Source organism: Miniopterus schreibersii (genome assembly GCF_964146895.1).
Source record: "Miniopterus schreibersii genome assembly, chromosome: 18".
Lineage (NCBI taxonomy): Eukaryota > Metazoa > Chordata > Mammalia > Chiroptera > Miniopteridae > Miniopterus > Miniopterus schreibersii.
Window position 1 is genome coordinate 29,586,527 of NC_138121.1, and position 26,830 is coordinate 29,613,356.

Here is a 26,830-nt window from a genome sequence, read left to right on the forward strand (position 1 = left end):
CTCATCTTCTAGCTCTGAGAGTACACAGCGCCCTGCCCTTTGTTTTTTCTGTCCAGAACCAGCTCAAAATGGCTCGTTTCACAATTGTGGATGGCAAGATGGGGAAGGGAGTCAGCTTCAAAGATGTGGCAGGAATGCATGAAGCCAAACTGGAGGTCAAAGAGTTTGTGGATTATCTGAAGGTAAGCACACCTTGGCCCCACCTTCCTGGCCCCTCTGCTGAGAGGAGATGGGCATGAACACTCTCCCAGAGGGGAGAACTACATTAATCAGATGTGTGTGCTGCGTGGTGAGCTCTCTGTGCTAAGGTAGGGAATACATGTGCCACACATGCTGGTGCCTGTTAAACTGGCAGCACAGGCTAAATGCACAGTTGTTGACCAGCAGAAGGGCTGATAGTCAACCACTGATTGGACTCAAAGCCTCTGGGACACTGGCTTTTCCCAGAACCATGGGCACCATAGCTGCTTCATGTCAGTACATGAATTGACCTTCAGGGGATTCATTTCTTGAAAATTATGTTTGAAAAGCATGTAGTTAGTGTCACATTGTCTGCTGCTTTCTAGAGCCCAGAGCGCTTCCTTCAGCTTGGTGCCAAAGTCCCAAAGGGTGCACTTTTGCTTGGGCCCCCCGGCTGTGGGAAGACACTGCTGGCCAAGGCTGTGGCGACGGAGGCCCAGGTGCCCTTCTTGGCAATGGCCGGCTCAGAGTTTGTGGAGGTCATTGGAGGTAGGCATTGCTTGGGGGGCTGCAGACAAACTCGCCTGACCATTGTTCAGGATGGCCCTTCTTTCACGCGTTCTCCCTCAGGTGGCTGAATTAATGAGGAAATGGGGGGAATAGAGAAGGAAAAACAAAACCTGACTTTCGGGAAGCATTGTGTTTATGTAGAGAATTGGGTGATATCTTTGAAGCTGCTTCCACTTGTGGTCCCAGGAGGGTGAACATCCTCTAGGTTGACCTCTGCTCGGATGGGGCCTGGTTTTGCTTGCATGAGTGGACGCTTGCTCAGATTTCATCCTTACTGAGCAGCTCTAGCCCCTGGCCCAAGGGTAGGGTTCATCTCCCATTACTTGTCTGCTTCCTGGTCCTCTGTGTCCCCTCAGGCCTCGGCGCTGCCCGCGTGCGGAGCCTCTTCAAGGAGGCCCGCGCCCGGGCCCCCTGCATCGTCTACATTGATGAGATCGACGCCGTGGGCAAGAAGCGCTCCACCACCATGTCTGGCTTCTCCAACACAGAGGAGGAGCAGACTCTCAACCAGCTACTGGTGGAAATGGACGGTGAGCACCCTCCCCGGTTGCCTCTGCACGAGGAGGAGGGTTTTCAGCTCTTCCAGAACAGTCGTTTTCTATGTAGATCGTGCTGCTTAGGTTCATTGTTCCAGAACCTTACTCCTATGCTAGCAGGCATTTCATTTTTCTCCAACCATTGGTCTGTACTGTGTCTCTACTGTCCCACCTGCTGTAGGCGAGGCAAGATCAGCATGTAGAGAATCATTGTTTAGCAGATCATAACTAGGAACAAGGTCAGTTTAAGAGCTGTTCATCATCTTGCTGCACTCAAGAAACACAGCTTTTAGTTTTAAAAAGTCAAGGGGATAGTAAAGAAAGAAAGAAAAACAACTGGGAATACAATCGGCGGGTGAGGCCGCAGCAATGCTTTTCAGTCTTGAATGCACCTAGTTGATTGTGTTGTAGTGTGTGTCTATATGCTGTCCCAGTTGAAGGGCGACCGCTGGAGGGTGGAACAGGACGTTCATGGAAGCTGATGTGTCTGTTGCGTAGAGGGAGGTTCTGTGTTTGCCACCCTTGAAAATGACCTCTGGACTGGCTTCCGCACAACTCTTTTCCTTTTCTTTTTTTTAATGGGAATGACCCAGTAAAGGTGACATGGAATTATTTTCTTTTGAGTTACTTTGTTAAGATCCTCTTTTTGTGTTTGTGTGTATAGATATGGTATATTTATTTTTATTGTGGTGAAGTATTCATATAACATAAAATTTACCATTTTAACCATTTTTTCAATGTATAGTTCAGTAGCATTAAGTACATTCTTATTGTTGGGCAGCCATCACCACCACCCATCTCCAGAACTTTCTCATCCCAAACTGAAACTATGTCCCCATTAAACACTAACTCTCCAGTCCCTGGCATCCACCCTTCTACTTTCTGTCTGTGAATTGGACTATTCTAGGGACTTTGTATAAATGGAGTCATACAGTATTTATCCTGTTGTGACTGGCTTATTTCGCTGAGCATAATGTCCTCAAGGTTCATCCATGTTGTTGCATGTGTTAGAATTTCCTTCCTTTTAAAGACTGAATAATACCCCTTGTATAGATAGACTGTGTTTTGTTTATCCATTCATCTTTTGGTGGACACTTTGACTATTGTGTGTAATGCTGCTGTGAACACGGGCACACAGATATCTCTTCATGTCCCAGCTGTGTAAGATCCATTTTCAGCTTTATTTTCATCAGAATCCTAGTTTATTTTAGCTATTGTAGATGAGGGAGACACTTTTTTCTCAATGTATTTTTGGTTCTAAGAGAATTGTTTGTTTGTGTATTTTCCCTTTTAAAGTGATCTTACTATTTGGATTGTATATCTGTTATTTAGCATATGGACAGTTGAATTTGATTGTACGTGACTTAAGGGCGAAACTTTTTTTTAACCTCTCATTTTGAAGTAATTCCAGACTTATAAAAGCATTGTAGAAGCAGTCAGAAGAGTTCCTTTATACCTTCCCTCAAGCTTTCAAAGGCTGACATGTCTGTGACTGGAATCTAGGTGTCCACAAAGGTCGCCTCTCAGTCCATGGATGTGCCTTTTTTGGTCCAGGAGCCAGTGCGCCAACACGTCATATTTAGTTGTCCTGTCTCTTTGGTCTCTTCTAGCCTGGGACTGGTTCTGTCTCTTTTTTTGTGTGTGATCATGACACTCTATTTATATATTATTATTATTGTTTCTTAATGTTTTTTACTGATTTTAGAGACAGAAGAAGGGAGAGGGAGAGAGAAACATCAATACGAGACCCACCACCTGGGCATGTGCCCTGACCAAGAATCGAACCGGTGACTTTTTGGTGCATGGAACGACACTCAACCAACTGAACCACACTGGCTAGGGCAACAATGATACTTTAATAGACCAGTCCCATTAAAGGATGTCCCCACTGTGATGCTGTGCTGTGTTCTCAGGTTGAATTGAGCATTTTTGGCAGGAACAACATAGCAGTCTTGGTGTTCCTCACTGCACATGGCATCACTAGTGCCTCGTCTCTGGTGCTGAGATTCTGACTGAGATGGCCTCCAGTGGGCATGGTGAGGCCTGTTCTCACACATTATTGAGCAGGTCAGATGGACTGATGCATATGGAAACATTTTGTAAGCTCTATAAGCTCTCTGGTTTTAAAATCAAGGTATAATTTCTAACAAAGCTGAGGAAAGGGGTGCATTGTTACACTGTAAGCATGGTTCCCCTTGGAGCTGCCTTGCAGACCTCCTGCATCCCCTCTTTGTCTTCCATCCAGTTGTCCATCAGTATTTACTCAGGGACTATTTATGGCACAAACAAGAGCTAAAGAGCTACCTTCCACATGAACAGCAAGCTTTCCTGAGAAGGAATTTTCCAAAACCTCAGTGTCTTTAGAGATGTAAGTAGAGCGAGCTGTTGAGAGACACACACTCAGAGATGTACTTTCTAGGCCAGGTTCCAGTGACCCTTACCCTGGGGTCATATGTGCAAGAACCACTCTGTTCCTCCACCCAGTGCCCAGCTGTGGCGATTGAGACCTTTTCAAGTGAGGCACTATTTTATAGTTTAAAAAGTTACCCTCTGCCCTGGCCAGGTAGCTCGGTTGGTTAGAGCTCCATCCTGAAACTCCAAGGTTGCTGGTTTGATCCCCCAGTCAGGGCATGTACAAGAATCAATCAATATCCCTGGACAGTGTGGCTCAATTCGTTGAGCATCTTCCTGTGCACCAAAGGTCACCGGTTTGATTCCTGGTCAGGCCACATGCCCAGGTTGCTGGTTCAGTCCCTGATTGCGGTATGGGAGGCAACCGGTCAGTGTTTTTCTCACATATTGGTGTTTCTCTCTTTTTCCCTCTCCCTTCTGCTCTCTCTAAAATTAATAAAAACATTTAAAAAATCAACAAATGAATGCATAAATAAGTGGAACCACAAATTGAGGCCTCTCTCTCTCTCCTCCCTTTCTTCCCTCTCCTATCCCTCTCTCAGATCAATAAAAATAAAATAAAAAATTAAGTTACTCTCTGGGTCTCCAACTTTTAAGAAACATATGGAATTGCTTCTCTTTTGAACAGCTTTCCATGATCTCTTAGTGGTGTTTCATCTTCAGTGTGGCTTTGATTATTCCAGAGGTGGTTTTCTAGTCCTGAAGGAATCTGAAAGACCTCTCAGGTCCTGGCTATTGATGGGTCAGGTGGGCAGTTGGTGGAGATGGGCCAGGCCTGAGGGTGTGGGAGCCTGAGGTCTGCTGACAGCTGTGACAGACCATCCTGAGACCCAGCACTGTGTATGTGATGACTCTGCTGTCAGCAGTGCCAGATTTTGTTTTTTTAAAAATATTTGTATTCATTTTTAGAGCGAGAGGAAGGGAGAGGGAGAGAGAGAGAGCAACATTGATGTGAGAGTGCAAGATTAATCGGCTGCCTCCTGTACACCCTTTACTGGGATCGATCCGGGGATGTGCCCTCACTGGGAATGGGCCCAGCAACCTTTTGGTGCATGGGATGGTGCCTCTCAGTCTCAATTGAGGCACACCGGCCAGGGCCAGAAGTGCCAGATTTTAACTGTAGCTTCTGGTTGTCTCTTTAAAATAATGACTAACCTTTGTGATATTGAATGGACAAAGGGGAGAAGTCTTTTGAAAGTCGTCAGATAATTATTACTGTCCAAACTTTGTCATCAAGTCCCACCACCCTGCTGGATGCAGTGATGTCCACGTTTGTCAGATCACTGTCCAAGGCTTGGACCCCCGCGTGCTCTTGGACTGTGGAAGGATGCTGCAGGATTCACACCAGTCCTTCTCTAAACCATGGTTTTCTGATGTTACAATGAGGTTAAAGTTCATGACCTCACCTGTGGTTCTGCACCCTTCTGAGTGTGACAGCATCATTCCTGATGATTATGAAGGGACTCCCACTGGCTCTCACTGTGACTGAGCCATGGAGGCACTGCACATCTGTCCCTTATTGCTTTTTGCACTGAAGACAGAGACCACCTTTTTGGGAAGGCTTGAGCCCACCAGGAAGCATTTAGCCCACCAGGAAGCATTTACCAGATGGCATCTTCCTCTGAGCTGAACCTCTCTGTGCTGCCATGAAAAGAGCTGCTTCCGCCCTAGGATTTACTCATGCCCAGAATCCCTGACTGAAGGCCTCTTGTTGGGCTAGGCGAGTAGCAAACAAGCCTCTGTGTGCACAGACACAACTGATCATTCTCAGCCCTTCAGCTGTGTCTGAAGAGTCTTTGTTACTCCTTGGGGAAGAGCAGTGTCTATTCATTGAAGTACAGAGCGCAGAGCAGATGCTGTGCTGGTCGTGGGAAAAGCTCAGAGGAAGAGAAGTCCCTAGCTCATGGGTCAGGCAGAGTAGGCCCTGCAGGACCGCCAGACCATGTGGGAATGGCACCTGCATCTAAGAGCGCTGGGCCCAGCTGAGCAAACTGCAGACAGTCACTTGCAGCTTGATGCCCTGACCAGGAATCAAACTGTGATTTCCTGGATCACAGGTCAATGCTCAACTGCTGAGCCATGCCAGCCGGGTAGGCAGTCCCCCTTTTTACAGTTTGATTGCCAGAAAGAAGGCTTTGCACTAAGTGCCCTGTGTGAGGGATGTGTTTGTCCGAACCTCTGTGTTACAAAGTGTGGGAGGACGTAAGCTCTGATCCTGCATGGAGTCCTTAGAAAACCCCTACTGTGCATGTGGCCTTTTCCATTTTTTATCTTATTTTAGAGAGAGAGAAACTTTGACGTGAGAGAGGAACATTGATTGGCTGCTTCCCACACACCCCGTACCGAGGATTAAGCCTGAAATCCAGGCATGTGCCCTGACCAGGAATTGAACCAGTGACCTCGTGGTTCATGGAATAATGCTTAACTAACTGAGCCACTCCAGCCAGGCTGGCCTTTTCCATTTTAATCTAGGACCCATTTTACATTAATACTTGTTTAAGCCGTGAAGTTCCTTTTTTTAAAAAATTTATTTCAGAGAGGAAGGGAGTGAGAGACATCAGTTTGTTGTTTTACTCATTTATGCATTCACTGGTTGATTCTTGTATGTGCCCTGACCCGAGATTGAACCTGCAACCTAGGCAAATCAGGATTACACTCTAACCAACTGAGCTACCCAGCCAGGGCCATCAAAACATAAAATTTCAAAAACAAAACCCTAGGTGGTCTACACCCTGTGGTCCATATGATCAGGCCCTGGAGCAAGGGGTCCATACAAAGTTCTGAACCTTACATACTCCAAATGTATTTCTCTACATTCAGAGAAACATCATATAACTTAAATTAAAAATAAATTCATACCATCTAATATCCCCGATTGCTTCATAAGGATGTTTTTGCAGTTGCAGATCTGGGCCATTCATTGGGATGGTTTCTGGTCATTGGGATGATTTCTGGACTTTTAGATTCTCCTGTGAGAAACCTGGGGCAGAAAACCCAGGCCTTCAGACCAGGTGTTAGAGGTAGAAAGTCTCAGATGTCCCTGTGGTGGTCACTGTGGCTCAAGGAAATGCAGTGATGAAGCATAAGAGGAGGGCCCTTGCTCCCAGGCCCCTCCAGGGGTGCTGTGTAGACTTAGAGGATCGCCGTGGACAGCAGAGCCAGGTTCCCATCAGGGGGAAGTAAAACTGGCGGGTTCTTGCTCTCACAGTGATCTTGGTAGAAAGCTCTCGGAAGGATCAATCCTGGGTCAGTGTTTGTAGTCCTCTCTCAGGGACTCTGGAAAGAGATCTCTCCTGCCCTGTGTCTTGAACCCTATGGGGAAGCCCACAGTAATGGGGGTCTCCACCATAAAGGCTGCTGTCTGTCCCTCAGGAATGGGCACCACCGACCATGTCATCGTCCTGGCATCCACCAATCGAGCTGACATTTTGGACAATGCTCTGCTGAGGCCAGGCCGACTGGACCGACATGTCTTCATCGACCTCCCCACACTGCAGGTCAGTGTGGCCTCTGGATGCCCTCCTTGGCCCAGATGCAGCTGCTGCTTACCTCTGGTGCTTGTCTGTCCAGACTTTCTGTGGCTCACCGCTCTTCTCATCGTTTTGCAGCTTGTTTTTTGTTTACCCGCATTGTTTTTCCCTTTATCCTTAAGTATCTAGGGTTGAATGGACTGGGCTCAGTTGAGTTTTGTAGCATGTTTTTTGGAGAGCCTCAGAATTCTCATCCTGACCAGCTCAAGTCCTTGCTGTCACATAGTCGTGGAGCATGAGCTGTGCAGCTGCCCTGAAAGCAGGTTGGAAGGGGGTGGAAGACCTAGTGACCTCTCGGCCCCACCAGCCTCCTTCATCTTGGTCCTCTGGTTGGATGTCCACCTCTGGGTGGCCAGGCCTTTGTGGTGGCCCCTGAGGGAGCAGGAACCCAGTGTGTAGTGATAAAAGGATCATGTGTGTGATGGAAACCACCATGGGTAGGGACAGGGTTTGGAGGGTGAACCTAACGGTTGGCTAGTTGGTTACTGTTCCTGTAGGTAACACATGGGGGCACAGGGCTGTGGTTTGTGCACAACTAGTGCTCATTCTGGGTTCTCCTCTCAAACTGCTGCTTCATATAAGAAATGGAGTGAGGCTGCCCTCTGACATGGCTTCTGGAGGCGTGGCTGTCCCTCTTCCTGACTGTAGGAAACGTTTACACATCGGGATGTGAATCCAAGGTTCCAAAAAATAACTGTTATTTTGATGCCCTTTATTTTCTATTCTGTTTCCTTTTTTGCCTTTTCATTTTGCAATGCTGCTTGCAACTCTAAATTGTTTTCACAAACTATGGTCATGACTAATGTTGAAGAAACTCTGGAGCGTGCCTCTCAAGTGGCTCCTGTCTACCACGTAGGCAGACGTGCTGGCCCACACTTGTGTCTCCTCCCCTGTCTTTGGTAGGAAAGGCGGGAGATATTCGAGCAGCACCTGAAGAGCCTGAAGCTGACCCAGGCCAGCAGCTTTTACTCACAGCGTCTGGCGGAGCTCACACCGGGGTTCAGCGGTATGGGAGCTGGTTCTTGGTCCTGAGGGCAGAGGGCAGGTGGTCTTTCCTGCATGCACACACTAGTGCAGGCCTCCCCCAGTTGCCCTCCTTCCCCTCCTCTGGGCAGCACAGCCTGGTTGGGAGGGAGGTTGTGCACACAGAGCAGGCAGGAGATAGAAGAACTGCACAGCCCTTTACTTTTCCTCCCCCACTGGTGGAAAACCCAACACTGGTTCTGTCGCCTGCATTTAGACTGCCCCATGTCTGTGTCCCCACTATGGGCAGTCCTAGAACTTCTGCCTTTAGGGCTCTCCACACAGGCTCTATTGTTCCTGTCCATCTCGGATCATGAGATTCTGCTCCTCCCACCAGGTGCTGCCATGGCTAAGCCTTGTCACTGCCCAGGTGTACCACTGCCCTCCCTCACGGTCTGTTTTAATTCATAAACACAGGCATTACAAATCAAGATTTTGGGGGAAGCATTTTTTCAGTCCATTGAGCTTTTGCTTCCTGGTAGTTGTCATCAGTTTGGCCTAAATAAACTCATAAAATTTTAATGAAACAAAATTATTTTTCCCATGTATAAAGGGCAATGTACATTTTTTCTTTTGATTTTTTTTTTAATGTCCTTAACTAGAATCTTTTGGATACTAGACAACCTTTAATTTTTTATTTTTTTGGCAGGAAACCCCATTAATTTTTATTTTTATTTTGTTTTTTAATACGTTTTCTTTTTTTATTGATTTTAGATAGAGAGGAAGAGAGCAGGAGAGAGAGAAACATCAACCTGCTGCCTCCTGCACACCCCCTACTGGGGATGGAGCCCGCAACCTGGGCATGTGCCCTGACTGGGAATCGAACTGGTCACCTCTTGGTGTGTGATACAGCGTTCATCCAACTGAGCCACATCAGTCAGGCTATCTGTTGTTTTTAATTCTCACTTAAAGATACTTTTTTTGATTTTTAGAGCGAGAGGAAGGGGCAGAGGCAGAGAAACATCGATGTGAGAGAGAAATATCTATCTGTTGCCTCCCATTTGCTCCCTGGACCAGGGGTCAAACCCACAACCTTGGTATGTGCCCTGACTGGGAATCGAACCTTCATCCTTTTGGTGTATAAGACGATGCTCCAAGTAACTGAGCCCCCTGGCCAGGGCAAATTTCTTATCCATCAGTGTACACATGAGTTATTATATTAGGTGGAATAAAGCACCACATGGTACATGGAAGTGTGCTGATAACAGCTATGTAGTAAAGCAGTGGTGAAGGCAGAAAGACTGAAAGGTGTTGGAGTGGATGTGAAGAGGGGGTTCCTTGGGTCCAATAGAGCGGGAGCACTGGTGCTCGCCCCCACCACGCCTTCGCCCCTTGACCCCCTTCATCTGTTTGTGCGATCATCCTTCCCTTTCCTCCTCTCAATCCCGGAGGGAACAGAGCCAACACCCCTGCCATCCCCTGTTTTGCTCACAGGTGCTGACATCGCCAACATCTGTAATGAGGCTGCTCTGCACGCTGCACGGGAAGGGCACACGTCTGTTCACACGTTTAACTTTGAGTACGCCGTGGAGCGCGTCATTGCAGGTATGAGGCATGAATTCCAAAAGTGAACTCGGAGGGTGGGTTGGAGGGGGCAAGTCAGGTTTAGATGTCACATGGTGAACCTTATCAGCAAGGAATCATTGGACGAGAGGAAAATACGTGAAGTATTTCTATTTTTTATAAGTCAGGTCTCGACAGTATGACTTAAAACACTGCAAATTTGCTTAAGAGCAGACACTTTTCAAATAGAAATATAAAAGGATCTTGAAGACCCTCATGTGAGTGGGGCTCAGCCCATTAGCCCTCTTGTGGTGCCTGAGAGCCAGCTGCAAATGGACAGTCCACTGTGCATGTCATCCGGGGTCTGCACTGCTGATGCCCAAGGGGAATGTCGGCTGAGGGCTGTGCTCTCCCGGTCAGCTCCATCTCTGCTGAAGCTCCTGTGCTATACTTGGGACAAGAATGGGAGAGGTGTTTGCGTAGTGAGGGGCTGGGTGCTTCTGTCAGTGCTTAGCCATTACCGCTCAAAGTGGGATCAGTGGACTTCTAAGAGGAGAGCAGGACTGAAGCTGAGAGAAAGCACCTAGAAGCTTTCGTAACTCCATGGGCAATATCCAGACATGAGTAGTGCATCTTGTTCTTGAACAGGGTTCAGAACAAAAGTGCTGTCCCAGACCCTAAAAATTTAAAACAGGGAAACTGGTCCTTCCTACAGATGTTTGAGAAGCATGGGCCCTGTGTGTAGGTATTGAGCTCTCGGTCATAAATGTCCCTATGAGAAGTACGTTCCCATCACCCTCAGTCTGAGTTAAAATCTAGGACAAATTCCACTAGGTGCGTAGGCTGCAGCTTGGGAGAGGGGTGAACTTGTGTGGATAGAAGGAACTGTAATTGTTGTTTCTTACTATAAATTTTGGTTTTGCATAAGTCATTTGTTTTTACATGGAAATTGATAAACTTACAGTAATATCAAAGCAGGAAAGACCAAGGAAAATACTAACAATACTATTCCTGGTACATGCCCCTCTCCATGTATGCGGTGCTTAGAACAAGACAAGCTCCTTTGTCCTTACTTTGGTGGGGACTGCCTGAGCTGGAACACGTGTGTGTCTAGGTAAAGCCCATTTGTGAGGCTGTGATCTCATGTTTAGAGGCTCATAAAATCAGCTCTGGTTGAAATGATTCATCTGCCACAGCCAACGCATCTTAGAAGAATTTATAACCTTATGGCAAATGTGGTGGATGATCCTAGTAGCATGGTATAGTAAATACCCTGAACCTAGAGCTTGTTCAAGTTGCATAAAATGGAAAGTTGGTGTTTGGAAAATTTGGGACAGTGAGTGAAACCTTATCAGTAATTTGAACAGGTGAAATGTAAGGTAAAGTCACCAAGGCAGGAGGTAGTCATCTCTAAGGGTGAAAGAGCCGTAGAGTCACTGGGGCTGCAGTTACCCCTTCTAGTTTTGGAAGAAGAGCCAACAAGAAACCTGGAACTTGGAGTGGACCCCACACTAAGTTCCTGTAAGCCCTGCAGCTCCACCCACAAAGCCTGCAGGAGCTGTTTGAATTTTTCCACCATTTGTGGAAGGGGGACAAACATGGCCCCTCCAGCACCTCTCATACCTAATGAATTTCCCTTCGAATTGGAGTAATAGTGAGGAATAGTCGTGCATGGGGTCAGCTTGGGGCAGAAACACAGGCGGTGACCATCCCTTGAGGATCTCGCCTTAACAGTGTGGTAAAAAACTTGCAAGGCCGAGCAAGGAAGGTTCCTGTATGCTTACATAGGATTATTGGTGGGCCTGAAGTCAGAGGCCTGGGCATTCTTTCAGGGACGGCCAAAAAGAGCAAGATCCTCTCCAAGGAAGAGCAGAAGGTGGTTGCGTTTCATGAGTCAGGCCACGCTTTGGTTGGCTGGCTGCTGGAGCACACGGAGGCTGTGATGAAGGTAAGGTGTCTGGGGTCTTAGAGGATGGGGCCCTTGAACAAAGCTGACTGTGGGAGCACCACGTGTTTGTGTTTGGTGAAGAGAAAGCACAGCCTGTGGTCAGCCTGGGAACAGGTGGAAGGTGACTATGCAGGATCCCTCATCTGGGAAGCTAGGGCCGGATGAGGTCTTACATCTAAACCAGTTGGGTCCAGTTATGGGCATGACCATTTGAAAGCCACATGATTATTTGGGGTCTTGCTTCCCAGCTGTAGTCAGTCTTGGAATTAAGAACTGCCAGTTCTAAAATATGTTGACCTAATGATTCCTAATCTTTAAAAAGAAATGAGTTTAGTAACACTTTTTTTTTTTTTTTAAATATATCTTTATTGATTTCAGAGACAGGAAAGGAGAGGGAGCAAGTGAGATAGAAACATCAATGATGAGAGAGTCATTGATCAGCTGTCTAGCCCACAACTCTTTCATGTGCCCTGACCAGGAATCGAACCCCGATTGCCTGGATCCTAGGTCAACGCTGAACCGCTGAGCCACGCCCGGCCAGGCCACACTTTTTAAAAAACACTACTCTTGTAGACATTTGTGAGTTTGATGAAAATTTATTTGTATCAAATGGTAATATCATAGTTGCCCCAAAATACGGGGATTCGTGACCATGAGATCCTTAAATGACCATTAAGGAAAATCTAAATGTTTGGGATGCAGGTGTCCAGTCCGTAAAGGTGAGGGCATGGGTTGTAATTGTACCCCCCACCAGAGCCAGTGGGGCCACTGGGAGCCCATGCAGATGGTTTGATTTCACCAGCTGGGAAGGAGCTGCATCGCCTTCCCTAAGGCCTAAACATGGGAACAGTGTTGCAGTTGGCAGCCTGGTGATTTGTTAGTGATTTGTTTTGTTTTCAATCCTCACCCAAGGATATTTTTTCCATTGCTTTTCAGAGAGAGTGGAAGGTGGGTGTGGGGGAGAGAAAGAAAGAGAAACATCAGTGTGAGAAAGATACATGGACTGGTTGCCTCCCACAGGTACCTAAACCAGGGCCGGGGATTGAACCTGCAACTGAAGTATGTGCTCTTGGCCGGAATCGAACCTGGGACCCTTCAGTCCCAGGACCGACGCTCTAACCACTGAGCCAAACTGGCTGGGGCGTGGTATGTTAGTGTTTAATGTCTGACAATCAGTGGTAGTGTAGCAAAGTAGATTGCTTTTTGTTTTTCTGTTGTTATTTACTGATTTGAGAGAAAGAGAAACATCGATTTATTGCTCCACTTACTTATGCATTATTGGTTGCTTCTTGAATGTGCCCTGACCAGGACTAGAACATGTCGGGTCGATGCTCTAAGCAACTGAGCTACCCGGCTGGGGCCACAAAGTAGATTGCTAGTCTGGGTTGTTTGATTAATTATGTCCTGTTGAATAGGCCAGTTCCTTTCATATGCTCATAAGAGGCTTGAATCTAGTGTTTTGTGACAGACATAAGGGGATGCAGCAGTCACTGAGGTAGGTGATTGGGACTGGGCACAGGGTAAGGCAGGTGGAACAGTCATTTAGGGTGTGATATTTATGGAACACTAAAACATTCAGTAGTCAAGATAAATATTTTAATGCAATATCAACAAAATAAATATTAATGCAGAAAAATCCACAGTGAAGTAAATATCACTATTTATTTTTTTAAAATATATCTTTTTCTTTACTCTATCTTTCAGAGAGAGGAAAGGAGAGGGAGAAAGAGAGATAGAAACATCAATGATGAAAGAATCATTGATCGAGCCCATAACCTGGGAATGTGCCCTGACCGGGAATCAAACCCTGATTGCCTGGATCCTAGGTGGACGCTCAACCCCTGAGCCACACCTGGCTGGGCTATCTTTATTGATTTCAGAGAGAGGAAGGGAGAGGGAGAGAGAGGTAGAAACATCAATGATGAGAGTGTCATTGATCGGCTGCAGCCCGCAACCCGGGCATGTGCCCTGACCAAGAATCAAACCCTGATCTCCTGGATCCTAGGTCGACGCTCAACTGCTGAGCCATGCCCGGCTGGGCAACATCACAATTTAAAAGTTCCTCTTCTCAGAATTTTTGCTTTATTTGATGGCTGAAAGTCATAAATCAGTTATAATGAGAAAACCTCCGTCATGAGGCTCGTACTTTGCTAGGGAAAGATGAAGTTCCCATTGCTGTTTGGTTGTTATTTCCAGCCTTTTAAATTGTAGTTTACTTTAGTGTTAGATTTTAAGTTTCCCCTTCTGATTCTCAGGGCACTGTGAGGTGGTTCTCTTGCTGCCATAACCCTCAGAAATGGCACCTGCAGCCCAAGTCTCTCCTTGTTGCTCAGGAGCAGGCCTTGTCCTGCTGGAGCTGTACAAACACCTGGTGTTGGGCTCTGGGGTGAGGCTAAGGCAAGGATAGTTTCCATGTCCCCACATAACCTCTTGGTCAGGGGGCCATGGTGGGGGCGGTCCTTGGTGGCATTGGTCCTGCACTTCCTGGTTGGTTCACCTAAGAGCTCCTGTCTTGGTGCTTCTTCACTTCACATATACCTAGTAATGTGCAAGGAAGACCACCCACAGTGTGTGAACCTTCTCGTTAATAATAGTATCTTATTATTATTAAATAGGGATAGTGCAGATTTGCTTGATGGCTGTAAAGCCCTCTGATTAAAGATCTCACATTTCCCACCTTCATCTTTAAAGCCCACATCTGCCCTAACTTGGGCCACCTGACGTTCTGCAGGTCTCCATCACGCCTCGGACAAATGCTGCACTAGGCTTTGCTCAGATGCTCCCAAGAGATCAGCACCTCTTCACCAAGGAGCAGCTGTTTGAGCGGATGTGCATGGCCCTGGGTGGCCGTGTGTCAGAGGCCATCTCCTTCAACAAAGTCACTTCTGGTGAGGAGCTGGCCCTGCAGGGTCTGCACTTCTCACAGTGCTTTTACATCCATTATCCCTCTGCATGGGGGCAGGCTGGGGGGAGTAAATCTGATAAAAGGATTTGAGTAGTAGGATGCAAACATACTTTGAATTTCATTAAGTGTTTTTTAAAAGATGAGCTGTGGTCAAAGGAGATTTGAAACTAAGCAAGACTTTTAAAATAATTTGTTGCAAAAACATGTAGACTATAAATGCATTTAACTGGTTAATTATTGGTAATTCAAGCAACTTCACTGTTCTCAAGCTGTCATTTCACTGGGATGGCCAGAGAGCAGGCAGGAGACTTGTCCTGCTTGATCCCAGACTTTGGGTTCAGTGTTGACAAGTGTTCCTTGTGCACACCTGGACTCGTGCTGGAGAACTGCTGGTGAAGTGAATGCAAATAGGCACCCCGAGTAGTTTCTTATTTTTAAAATTTTTATTTATTGCTTTGAGAGAGAACAAGGGGGGCTGGAGAGGGAGACAGAGACAGACATCGATTTGTTGTTCCACTTATTTATGCATTGCAGTCATTGGTTGATTCTTATATGAGCCCCAACTGGGGATTGAACCCATAACCTTGGCATGTCAGGATGACGCTCTAAACAACTGAGCTACCTCACCAGGGCCAGAGTAATTTTTTAGATAAAAGAGCATTTTTAAAAGTTTCGAGTCTCTTTTTTAAGGAACAGTAACAGGATACAGTTGTCCCCTGGGGACTCTATATCTGCTGTCAGGCCCAGGTGTTTGCCAGTGGGGTCCCCAGGGTGCTCTGACTTTGCACCCCCAGCAAAGAACCCTTTTCTTGACCCCACACTCCAGGGGCGCAGGATGACCTGAGGAAGGTCACTCGTATTGCCTACTCCATGGTGAAGCAGTTTGGGATGGCACCCAGCATTGGGCCTGTCTCCTTCCCTGAGGCTCAGGAGGGCCTTGCAGGCATTGGACGGCGACCCTTCAGCCAGGGCCTCCAACAGATGATGGACCACGTGAGTGCATAGCCCTCACTGCTACACCTTGCGCCAGCCCCTGCTCCATCCCACCCCACAGTGGTAGTAGGGGGCAGGTCTCTGTATTCAGAGGAGGCCTCTCACCGTGCCCTGTCCAGGAACCCCCACATTGTGGCTGTTCCTCCTGGCTTCTGTTGTCACTCTGACCTGCTGAGTGTGTGTTCTTAGATAAGGACCTGTGTGGCTCCTGATGAAACTGTAGATGATGGGAAACTGGGAAGAATATCAAATAAATGCATCAAATGACAGAGCCAGTGTCAGTGGTCCCTGTGGCCAGCAGGGACATGCTGCATTGTCCACAGGGGACTGGGCCAGGACAGTGTCCAGCCCATCCTGGGGCAGCTCTAGTTGGCCTGGTACATGAGCATGAGGCAGCTGTGGGCATGGAGGACAGATGCAGGGTCCTTGGTCTCCAGGAGACGGTGGGGCATCTCCAGGTGTGAGTCACTTCTGTGGGCAAGCATCCTGACCTAGGGCATTCCCAGGGGTGGGATGGGGGCCTGAAACTGTTGGCAGCTGAGTTGTCCTGGTCATTGTGAGACACAAAAGGCTGTGTTTCTTTGGTGTACCTTGGTGTCAGAACCACCCTATAGATGACACTGTGAATCGTGGTCAGCTATCCTCATTACAGATCTCCTCTCATTTGCAGGAAGCTCGAATGCTGGTGGCTAAGGCCTATAGGCACACTGAGAAGGTGCTGCAGGACAATCTGGACAAGCTGCAGGCGGTGAGACGGTGCTCTCTGACCTGCAGGCATCTGCCTGTCTCTCCAGAAGTTGTGTGTGTGGGTGCGGACACTACGCTGTGCTGACGCGGCTGCTCACCCTTTTATGGAATACTTCAAATGAGCACAAAACTTTCTTTTTTAACTTTTTGAAATTGATTTTTAGCGAGAGGGGGCTGGAAGGTGGGGGGAGAGAAACATCCATTTGTTGTTCCACTTATTTATGCATCATTGGTTGATTCTTATACGTGCCCTGACTGGGGATTGAATCTTCAACCTTGGTATATCTGGATGATGCTCTAACCAACTGAGCTACCCTGGCCAGGGCTCAAATGAACACAGAAACTTAGAAAACAACATACCAAATACATGTTGCACCCAGCTCAGCTGAAACCTAATATTGTCCATTCTTTTTAGCATTTTATTATGAACATGTCAATGTTAAGCCAGTTCCTTCAAAGTAGAAGCAATTATTGTTTGGTCAATTTTGTTTATTTTTTTTCTACTCAAATTTTTCCTGAAAATTTAAAAATCAGTTTTAAAGTTTAGAATAGTTGTAGATTTACAGAAAAGTGACAAATATAGTAGAGTGAGTTCCCTTATACCCACTCCCAGTTCTCTCTCTCAACATCTTCCACTAATATGTTGTATTTTTCACAACCTAGTGAACCAATATTGATACATTAACCAGATTTCCTTAGCTTTTCCATAATGTCCTTTTCCTGCTGCTTCCCCCCTTCCCTCCACGTTGAAATTTAATCATGCCTCCTTAGGCTCCTCTTGGCTAGGACAGTTCCTCACTTTGCTGTTGTTGATGGCCTGCCATGGCAGTGCGAGGAGGATGGGTCTGGTGTTCTCACAGTAAGACTATGTGTTGGGTTTGGGGTCACCTCTTGACCCCAGAGGTGAAGTTACAGTGCCCTAGTACAGGTGGGCAGCTCTTGGTGGACAGGCTGTTTCATTAATGTGAGGCTCTGCCAGCTGGGAGTTGCGTGTGTTGGGTCCTCCAAGTGTTGCCACTTACTAGCAGCACTAGCCTTCCCCAGAATTGTGGGCAGTGTAGAATGTCAGGCCTTCCCAACCTGCTGAGGCATAAACTGCCATTAACAAGGTCCTTTGGTGTCACATGTGTATATTGTCGCTGCTGCTGGGCAGGACTTGGGCTCCCTGTGCTGGGCTGAGGATGTCCTGCCTCATTTGCCCTGTGATCATGATCCACTCACATCATTGGTGGGATACAGTGCTTAGCAATATCTTAGAGCAGCCACACAGAGCAAGTGGTGACCCCAGTTTGGGGGTGACAGAAACCAGTCCTGGTGGCTGTGGCAACATTCCTTGTAGTGGGGACTAAGCACCAGCATTTGACTGCTGGCACAGGACACTCAAAGGATTCACTCAGCATGTTTTCCATGACTGTATTTAGAGAGGCAGAGGCCCCCTTCCCGAACTGTGATGTCCCCCCAGCTCACACTGTAGCGCCAGCACTCCTCAAGTTCCAGCCAGGGTGTTCTGCATTTTAGCCCCCTGCCCCCATACAGACACCTACATTTTGTTTGGTAAAGGAAATCGAAGTTGCACAAAATAAGCAGGGATTTGGAAGGGAAGCAGAAAATTAATGAGGCTGCAGCTGGGAAATCATCGCCAAGGTTGAGACAGGGAGCGATTCTTTGCTTAAGCTGCCTGTGTGTGCCACTTCCCTGGGAAAGTGGCCTGTCTGGGGGCATCCTGCTCACAGACACCCCTTCCTGGGAGGCTGAGGGGCCCCCTCTCTCTGTGCTCTGCTTTCAAAAGGTTCATCTGTGTCCTTGTTCTCCAAGGTTCACACACTGCCCTCTGTCCCTCCTAGCTGGCGAATGCCCTGCTGGAAAAGGAAGTGATCAACTACGAGGACATCGAGGCCCTCATCGGGCCCCCACCTCATGGGCCCAAGAAGATGATCGCACCTCTGAAATGGAGTGACACCGAGAGGGAGAAGCAGGATGCTGGGGAGGAGGAGGCACCTCAGCAACCCCAGCTTCGAGGGGAGGAACCGTCTTGGCCCAAATAGCTGGAGCTCATTAATGGTGCCTGTGGGGACCCAGGGAGTGAACTCTTTACTTAGCTGGCCCCCAAGTTCCTTTTCACCTGAGATTTGTACCTCATAGCCCTCACTGGTTCCTGGTGAAGGGCTTTTGAGATCTATTGGTCTCTCTGCCTGTGATTAGTAAAGACTTTGCAGAGGTGAATGATTTCGTTTTGCTTTTGTAGATCATTTTCCCCCACGGGGAGGGTTGTCAGTGGTTGTTACAGGTGCACATGTAGGAGTTCCTAGGTTTATGACACTGTTGTCTTGTGGGTGTGGGGTGGATGTAGGGGCAGCCCAGAAGTCAGGCTCATGCTGGGGCTTGTGCAGGGGCTCTTCCCAGCTCCTGTAACTTTGTCAGCATGCTAAACAGGATCCACGATGAAAAGACACTGAGTGAATGTCCCCGTCCTCACTCATCAATGGGGTTACAGAAGAGGGGACAGGCACTGGGCTCTAAAGGATTAAAACACTGCCATCTACTGCCATGCAGACTGGTGCATGCAAGAACCTCTCCTCACTGGTCTGGTGGCACCATGTGGGGGATACTTGAGGAGTGTTGATACTTTATGATGGAAAATCCAACTTTGTACCATGTTATCAGCTCTAACCCAGAGAGGCTGTTGGGTTTGTCCTGGGTGACTGGATTATGTGTTTGCAGGTTATAATTTCAGCAACTGAAGAGCCCCTTTTGTAGGAATCTGGGATAAAGGACCAAGGTTACCCCATCACTGCAAGTCAGACAAGTGCACTAAGCTCCCATCTCCCTGGGGGTGTGCAGCATGCACTCAGGTGCTCCTACCTGCTGCTGCTCTCATCACTGCAATTATGGGTATTTTCTGACAGAATGATTGTTCTGTTGCAATCCCACATTGTGCCAAGGAAATGCCTGCTAAGCTGTAGGTGGGCAGATGCTAGTGTGGTTACACACCTGAGGGGGGCAGCTCTGAGGGCACTGGCTTTTTGAGGACACCTTTTCCCCAGTTCTCCAAATTCATTTCCAAAGTCTGTGGCATCTTTGCCTGAGGGCAGTATCCTTTGTAACCTGTAAAGGTAGATATGGCAAGCTCATCCCTTGTATTTTATTCATTAAAATGACCCATGTCTGTATATCTTTTGGGAAATCATTTGCTGAGAGCCAGAAGATGCTTAGCCAGGAATAGGATGTACATGGCATGAAAGGGCTGCCTTGCTATAGCGGGGGAAGGTACAGCTTGCTTCCCAGCATTTGCTGGTATGAGTAGGCTCATGGAGGGTGGTGCTTGTGCTCTGATTGATATGAGCTGTTTGCAGACTTTGGCGCTCTGGTCAAATTATGTCACCTCCCTGTCATGAGACACATGACATTTCAGAGTGCCAGGAATTACACCTCCTCTGCTCTCTCATGTGCAGATGATGTTCACACCTCCTATATTAAAAAAATTTTTGTTAATTCTCACCTGAGGATATTTTTTCCATTGATTTTTATAGAGAAAGTAGAAGGGAAGGAGGGGTGGAGAGAGAGGGAAGGGGAGGGAGGGAGGGAGGGAGGGAGGGAGGGAGGGAGGGAGGGAACATCAATGTGAGAAAGACACATCAATTGGTTGTCTCCCGCACATGCCCCGACCGGGGCCAGGGTTTGAACCTGCAACCCAGGTTCATGCCCTTGACCAGGAATCAAACCCATGACCCTTTGGTGTGCAGGCCGACGCTCTAACCACTGAGTACACTGGCCAGGGCTCACACCACCTTTAAAGAGGATCCTAGAGGTGAAGAGGCTTCAACAACAGTACATGGTCCCTAGAGCAGCCAAACCAAATTGGGCAACCTGTGTGCTTGATGCTGGGAAGGAAACCCTGACCCTCTGCCCGTCAGAGCTAGTATATCATGGTGATTATAACTTCTGGAACTGTCTTTGTCTAAGGTACCTGAGACTTCCTCACTGAGATAAACACATGTTCCTTAAACAAACATGTATATTGAACACAATCAGAGTCTCAAGAGATCATTAAATAAAAAGTTAACTTGTTCTTAAGTTAATACAAATTGTTCTTCACTCTGATCTATACTCATAAATGTGTTTTGCTTTATAAAAAATTTATTGCAGTATAATTGACATACATTAATGTATATGACATAATGATTCGATATTTGTGTATATTGCAAAATGATAGGCACAGTAAGTCTGGCTAACATTCGACATCACACATAGTTACAGGGTCTTTTCTCCTTGTGATGAGAACTTTTAAGATTCACTCTCAACAACATGATTATGATAATGTACTTCTATTTGTCTTTCACTGACATTAGTTTCTCATATTACAGGAACCTTTGAGTTAGCCTCCATCTGATTTATGTGTAGGCTATGATTTTGGAAAGTTGATAGACTGGATGGTCTGTGAGTTCTGTGATGAAGCAGGGTAACATCATCCTGTTCTTGTTATTAAGCTACTCTTTGCCTCAGTTAACCATCAGCCCAAATTTATATGACAAAATTAACATGCTAAGTTTTGCAAAGTGCTATAGGGATGACTTTTTTCTCCAAAAAAACACTGTCAGATCACTTTGCTGTTATAATTTTAAAAACAAATCAAGACTGTGTGTCTGAAAGGGTTCCAGAAGCTATTGTTGACTGTCTTAGATTTCTTTGATGCTGACCCTCAAAGCACTGGATAGAGGAGGTCAGTCAGGTGCAGGTGTACAATTAGCAGGCACTGCCATGAGTAATTGGGGCTCAGTCTTGCAAGGAAATTCTGGGTGTGCAGAATATACTCCCACACCTCCAAGGGTACATATCCAGGAATCCTTCGCCCCCTTAGTTGAGCACTACTTCCAGGGGCATTAGCCCTTTCAGGCCTAACTCTGGGACAAAAGCCCTTTTTTGTTCACAGGCTGTGGCTGTGCCAAGGGACAAAGGCTGTCACTATACCTAAAGATTTTTAAAACATTTGGGCCAGCCAAGTCTTTGTATCAGAAGGACTCCTTCATGACAGTTCACTTTAACCTTTCCCAGTGGGAAAGCTGAGCATGTTTTCAGCAGAATTTTCCTATCAGAACTTTTTTTGGCTTGCTATTTTGCAAACTTTTCAAAGGAAATAAGTATGGAGTATTCAAGCACGAAAAATTGGATTCTGTGTCTAACTTGGTTATGTGAAGCAGAGTAAGGTCCTCAAATGATAACTTCACCTTATTATACCACTAACTATATTCTGAACAGTGTTTCCAATTTCAGGCCTCTAACCCCCCACCCAGTGACCCAGGAGAGCTTCTTAACCGGGAGCAGCTGGAGCTCAGGTGGAGGTGAGGGTTAGGGCAGGAGTTGCATGAATCTCTGGATCTGAAAAATTGGGAATGGAGACAAGAGTATTTGAGGTATCTTGGTCCATGGTGAGATCATTGAAAGGGGTCTGAGAAATTTTAAAAAAAGTATGGCTGCTATTGCCTGTTTCATAATTAAACTTGTCTATTAAGTGGCACAGTCAAGGTTTGAACTTCCCATGTAGGCTCAGTGTATTTGTCTGGATAGACTGTGTGTGCCTCATCTGTTACACGTGTTCTGTCCCCCTGATTAAACTTTGTAATTCCTCAGTGAATCCCAACCTGATTTTTCTGACACCCAAGGCTGTCCCAATAGGACATCAGCAACCTGTTTACTCAGTGCAGGGCACAGGCCTCCAAATTTCTCATTTTCTGTCATGAAATTCTTAAAATGTTAGGTTTTGCTAGGAGGAAGACGTGATTGGAGTGAGGGTGGGAATGAAAGAGGGTTACTGGGATGTAAAGGCGTACAGAGAGCGGTGGGGTACTGGTGAGTCCTCAGACTCGTCCTGGAGAACACGAGACGCGAAGGGCACGGGTTACAGATGGATGCCTGGCTACCTAATGTTTTCGAAGATGTTCGTCTCTATACACGGCGCCAAGTGTGACGCCTGCAGTCGGCCAAGTGGATCTTAGGGCCACTACATACCACAGGCTGCCCTCCCTCAGAGGAGTTACCCGATCCCTCCGCCGAGCTGAGACGGCTGTACGTACGATTCCATGTGGAAATGCACGTGAAGTACTGGCTGCCCGCCTACAGCAACCGTTCCGTGCCTAAAGCAAGCAGCACAAATGTACCAAGTGGACGAGAAGGAACAAAAACTGGGACACGAAGGACGCGGCTTTAGGTGTCGGGAAAACGGAGACCTGTAGGTGTGGAAGCTGCAATGGCCCCGCGCGGCGGGGAGTTCGCCCAGCCCGCGTCACGAGCTTGGCGGGACCAGAGGCAGCGAGGGCGGCTGGGAGTGCGCTTTCATCACTTCCGTAATTCCCGGCTCTGATTGGTCAGGATGCCCCACCGCTTCTGATTGGCCGGGCCCACTGCCATCCCACAGTACTTTGCGGCGCCACTCTCTTTCCGGTGGCCGTTCTCCTTAGGAGAAGGTGGGTATGCGGCGTAAGGCAGCTGGCGGTGGAGGCTATCGGGCGCCATCGGGCTCCATCCGCTGCCATCGGTGTCGGGCCGCGCCTCAGACGGCGTCGGGCCGTAGCCCGGCTCTGTGGGTGCGCCGTCCGGACGGAGAACTCGGATCCTGACTGGCTTTTCTCCCTAGGCCCGTAGGCAGCAGCCATGGCGCCCAGCCGAAATGGCATGATCCTAAAGCCCCACTTCCACAAGGACTGGCAGCGGCGCGTTGCCACGTGGTTTAACCAGCCGGCGCGGAAAATCCGCAGGTGAGCGGGGCGCGTGGAGCGCACAGCCAGATGACAGGGGCCGGTATCGCTGTACCCTGGGATGCAAGTGCACTTGAGCCCTTTAACCATGTGATAACCTTGCGGCTCTTGCAGCTCCACGTTAGAGCCGACGTTGTAATGGTGTGGTTGGGAGCGAACGGGTGGCGACTTTAGGCTTGGGGTCGCAGGCGGGCGGCGTTGTCTGCGCGCTCCGCGTCCCCGCCTTGGTGCGGGATAGTAGACGACACGCCCGAGTGAGATCTGCTTTCCGGCGCGGTAACTGCTACCTGGTTTCTGTCTGCTCAGACGCAAGGCCCGGCAAGCCAAAGCGCGCCGCATCGCCCCTCGTCCCGCTTCCGGACCCATCCGACCTATAGTGAGATGCCCCACGGTGAGGTACCACACCAAAGTGCGAGCCGGCAGGGGCTTCAGCCTGGAGGAGTTAAGGGTGAGTATCCATAAAACCGCATTATCAGAGACGCTAAGTTTTGCCTTCTGGGCTCACAGTCAAATGATGACATTCTCCGGAATCGCTGTACTGCCTTGATGAAAGTACATTTGAACCCTTTTCCATCTGACGACTGAGCCCTTTCATTAGGGTGTGGAGATTAGAGGCTCCTTGGGATTTCATTTGTGTCTGTCTCCGCGGGCAGGTGGCCGGCATCCACAAAAAAGTGGCCCGGACCATTGGGATCTCGGTAGATCCGAGGAGGCGGAACAAGTCCACCGAGTCCCTGCAGGCCAACGTGCAGCGGCTGAAGGAGTACCGCTCCAAGCTCATCCTGTTCCCCAGGAAGCCCTCAGCTCCCAAGAAGGGAGACAGCTCGGTGAGTACAGCGCTCTGGGATTCTGGTGGGATGGGGGTTAGGGAGGTCTCAGAGACTGCCAGAGTGGGGAGACTTGGAAGTGGCGTTCGTCTCGGGGTCCAGCTAGGGTGAAAAGGAAAACGTTCGCCTGTAGCCCTTTTATCCCCCAAAACTTGGCCCTCGTGTCTTGGTAGTAGAGAATTGTTATCCAGAAGAAAGATCCTAAGAATTCCAAAATTAATCCATCAAAACTGCCAAGGTTCACTCTTGTGCTCAGATACTTTTTTTTTTTTTGTGGCAATTGCAAAAGCTGTTTGACGTGGGAGGCGGTTTTTTAAAATTGGAAGTGTTTTGCTCTCTCAAACACTTCATATACAACACAAATGTTTCTAAAGAAAAACATTTTCTTATTTTTTCCCCCGCATCTTTTATTTATTGATTCTTATAAAGAGAAACATCAGTTTGTTGTTCCACTTGTTGATGCATTCATTGGTTGATTTTTGTTAATCCTCACCTAAGGATATTTTTTCCTTTTTTTTTTTTTTCTTAGAGTGAAAAGGGAAGAGAGGGAGAGAGAAGCATAGATGTGAGAAAAGACACAATGATTGGTTGCCTCCCCCATGCTCCCAACCAACCAGGCTGGGATGGAACCTCTAACCCAGATACATGCCCTTGATCAACATTTGAACCCAAGACCCTTTAGTGCATAGGCCCTGCTCTTAATCACTGTGAAGGCCATTGGTTGATTCTTGTATGTGCCTTGGCCAAAGATCAAACCCACAACCTTGGTATATCAGGAGGATGTTGTAACCAACTGAACTATCTATCTCGCCAGGGCTCTAGAACAACCTTCTAGAACGAAGTTGACAGTGTCCATTCACATGGGCTTCCTGGGAGTTGGTTTGGGGAGTGGCTTTGTGCTCTTTCGCATGTGCCGGTGTCTCTGTCAGTTAGATAGAAACAGGAATTTGGTGACATTATTTGGCAGACAGTCACCCAGGGAGAGATGTGGGGCTGGCTTAGAGGGTTATAAGTTTGGGGCCTTTAGGGAAATGAGCTGACTCTCCCTTCTCATAACATACAGGCTGAGGAACTCAAGTTGGCCACCCAGCTGACAGGACCAGTCATGCCTATACGGAATGTAAGTGGAGGTGTTGGGGTTATGCCACATGAATGTTTCTTGGGGTGGGGATTGGTTTGAGGCAAGAGCATCCTGCATTTGGGCGGGCAGTTTATAGATTCCCAATTTTTGCTCCCTCTTGAACATCATGCATTCTTAACAGACTCCTTGAGGGAGGACCTTGTCTTCTCTGTATCTCTTTTTAAAATATATATATTTTTACTGATTGGGGGGGTGAAGGAGAGAGAGAAAAACATCGATGAGAGAAACATCGATTGGCAGCCTCCTGCACGCCCCCCACTGGGGATCGAGCCCGCAACCCAGGCATGTACCCTGACTGGGAATCAAACCAGCAACCTCCTGGCACATGGGACAATGCTCAATCCACTGAGCCACACTGGCCAGGCTTGTCTTATCTTTTGAGGAAACTGGGGACCCACACTTTGCATCCTTTGTTGGGTTCTTTTTCCCTCCTTGCTGTTTTGAAAGCTCGGTGTATTTGTTGATTTTGTAAATTGCCCATCAAGTGACTGGGCCCTTGAGGTTCCTCTAGGAGAGAGGCAGTGGGCTCAAGCCTTCCTTTGTGTTCAAGCACAGCACTCCACCCATCCTTCATTTTTAAGGAGGTTGCTTCTGCCTCTACTCTGAGTTTGGGTCTTTTTCTAAATCCAGAGGTTATCTCTTCTTTGGTGGCCTCTTTGTAGCCTTTCAGCATTACTTGAATCGCCCTCTAAGATCTCTCCAGGTTCTGCTGACATTTGGGTTCTAAGCCTTGTCCCAGGCCTCACTGCAGGCGAGGGTTTGACCTCCTGTGCTCCTTCCAGGTCTACAAGAAGGAGAAAGCCAGGGTCATTACGGAGGAGGAGAAGAACTTCAAGGCCTTTGCCAGTCTTCGCATGGCCCGCGCCAATGCCCGGCTCTTTGGCATCAGGGCGAAGAGAGCCAAGGAAGCTGCAGAACAGGATGTCGAAAAGAAAAAATAAAGTGCTGTTGGCAACTTGTGATAAATCTGCCTGCAATCTCCATGTGACGTCTGTATAAGGAATTGGGGGTGGGGCAGGGAATGAGGGCGTTCTTCAAGGCAACCCAGAGGACAGATTGCATCCTACTTCCTGTATTTTAGGACTACTGTTTGATTGGTTGATGAATAATTTAATCTGTGGCAAAATTAAAAATCCTAGTTTTTAAGTCACGTTGCCTTTTTTGTTGTTTAAACTAGAGTAGTTCCTAGTTATTTTAGGGCCTCAGCCTTGCTTTGATTCACACCCAGATTCTTCCTGGGCTTGTCTGTACCTCTGCTGTGCTGAGGAGCCACAGCAGACTTGTAGGGGCTTGCGTGCTCTGGTGCAGAAGGTCATCCTCTGATTGTCCCTTCAAGCGACTGCCTGCTTGGCCGTGAAGTGGCAGCCTAAGTATTCCACTGCCCACCCCAGAGGGAGGCTAGTACCCAGCCAGGTGGTCCTCTTGTGGGCAAGCACTGCTTTACCTGTATGCTTGATGGCAGCATGGTGCCCAGGTTTCTTTGAAACCAGAGATTGGTTTCTCTACAAGTGAGATGTTCAGATAAGGCCCCATTCTTGTCCCTGGTCACAGCAGGGTCTGCTGTGTGAGAGAAGCAGCCCTTTAAATACCTAAAACTAACAGTTCATAAGGTGCCAACTTCCATGGAAATTGTGTCCTATATAGAAGTCAGTTGAGGTGAAGGTGTTGGGATTTGAGCCTAAGCTGTGTCCCTAACACTCCATCTGTGAAAGGAAATGTGGAATGTCCCTGCCTCTGAATGGCCTGGTGGCACCTGTTCTATG

At 47.8% G+C, this 26,830-nt stretch overlaps 2 protein-coding genes across 2 annotated transcripts in view; both read left to right on the forward strand.

Moving 5' to 3' along the window:
- The window catches only part of SPG7 (SPG7 matrix AAA peptidase subunit, paraplegin), a 31,939-nt gene extending 13,369 nt beyond the window's left edge, over positions 1–18,570 (forward strand). The window contains exons 7-17 of the mRNA XM_081119694.1: positions 57–182; positions 567–729; positions 1,107–1,280; positions 7,071–7,195; positions 8,132–8,234; positions 9,686–9,796; positions 11,587–11,702; positions 14,434–14,590; positions 15,434–15,600; positions 16,271–16,348; positions 18,192–18,570. Coding sequence (XP_080975820.1) covers positions 57–182; positions 567–729; positions 1,107–1,280; positions 7,071–7,195; positions 8,132–8,234; positions 9,686–9,796; positions 11,587–11,702; positions 14,434–14,590; positions 15,434–15,600; positions 16,271–16,348; positions 18,192–18,392 — 1,521 coding nt within the window. The 3' untranslated portion in view covers positions 18,393–18,570. The remainder of the gene's footprint in view (positions 1–56; positions 183–566; positions 730–1,106; positions 1,281–7,070; positions 7,196–8,131; positions 8,235–9,685; positions 9,797–11,586; positions 11,703–14,433; positions 14,591–15,433; positions 15,601–16,270; positions 16,349–18,191) is intronic.
- Positions 18,571–22,204: 3,634 nt separating this feature from the next.
- On the forward strand, positions 22,205–26,213 carry RPL13 (ribosomal protein L13). Its single transcript, XM_081117651.1, has 6 exons — positions 22,205–22,808; positions 22,979–23,099; positions 23,406–23,547; positions 23,753–23,926; positions 24,990–25,046; positions 25,850–26,213. The coding sequence occupies exons 2-6, from the start codon at positions 22,996–22,998 to the stop codon at positions 26,006–26,008; spliced, it is 636 nt and encodes a 211-aa protein (XP_080973777.1). The 5' UTR covers positions 22,205–22,808; positions 22,979–22,995; the 3' UTR covers positions 26,009–26,213.
- The last annotated feature ends 617 nt before the right edge of the window (positions 26,214–26,830 follow it).

What these genes read in the sequence shown, in the direction of transcription:
- RPL13 (XM_081117651.1), top strand. Translation starts at nt 22,996, where the DNA reads ATGGCGCCCAGCCGAAATGGCATGATCCTAAAGCCCCACTTCCACAAG. An exon ending in CCAAGAAGGGAGACAGCTCG is followed by an intron (nt 23,927 to 24,989) that starts GTGAGTACAGCG and finishes CATAACATACAG; the next exon opens with GCTGAGGAACTCAAGTTGGC. An exon ending in CAGTCATGCCTATACGGAAT is followed by an intron (nt 25,047 to 25,849) that starts GTAAGTGGAGGT and finishes TGCTCCTTCCAG; the next exon opens with GTCTACAAGAAGGAGAAAGC.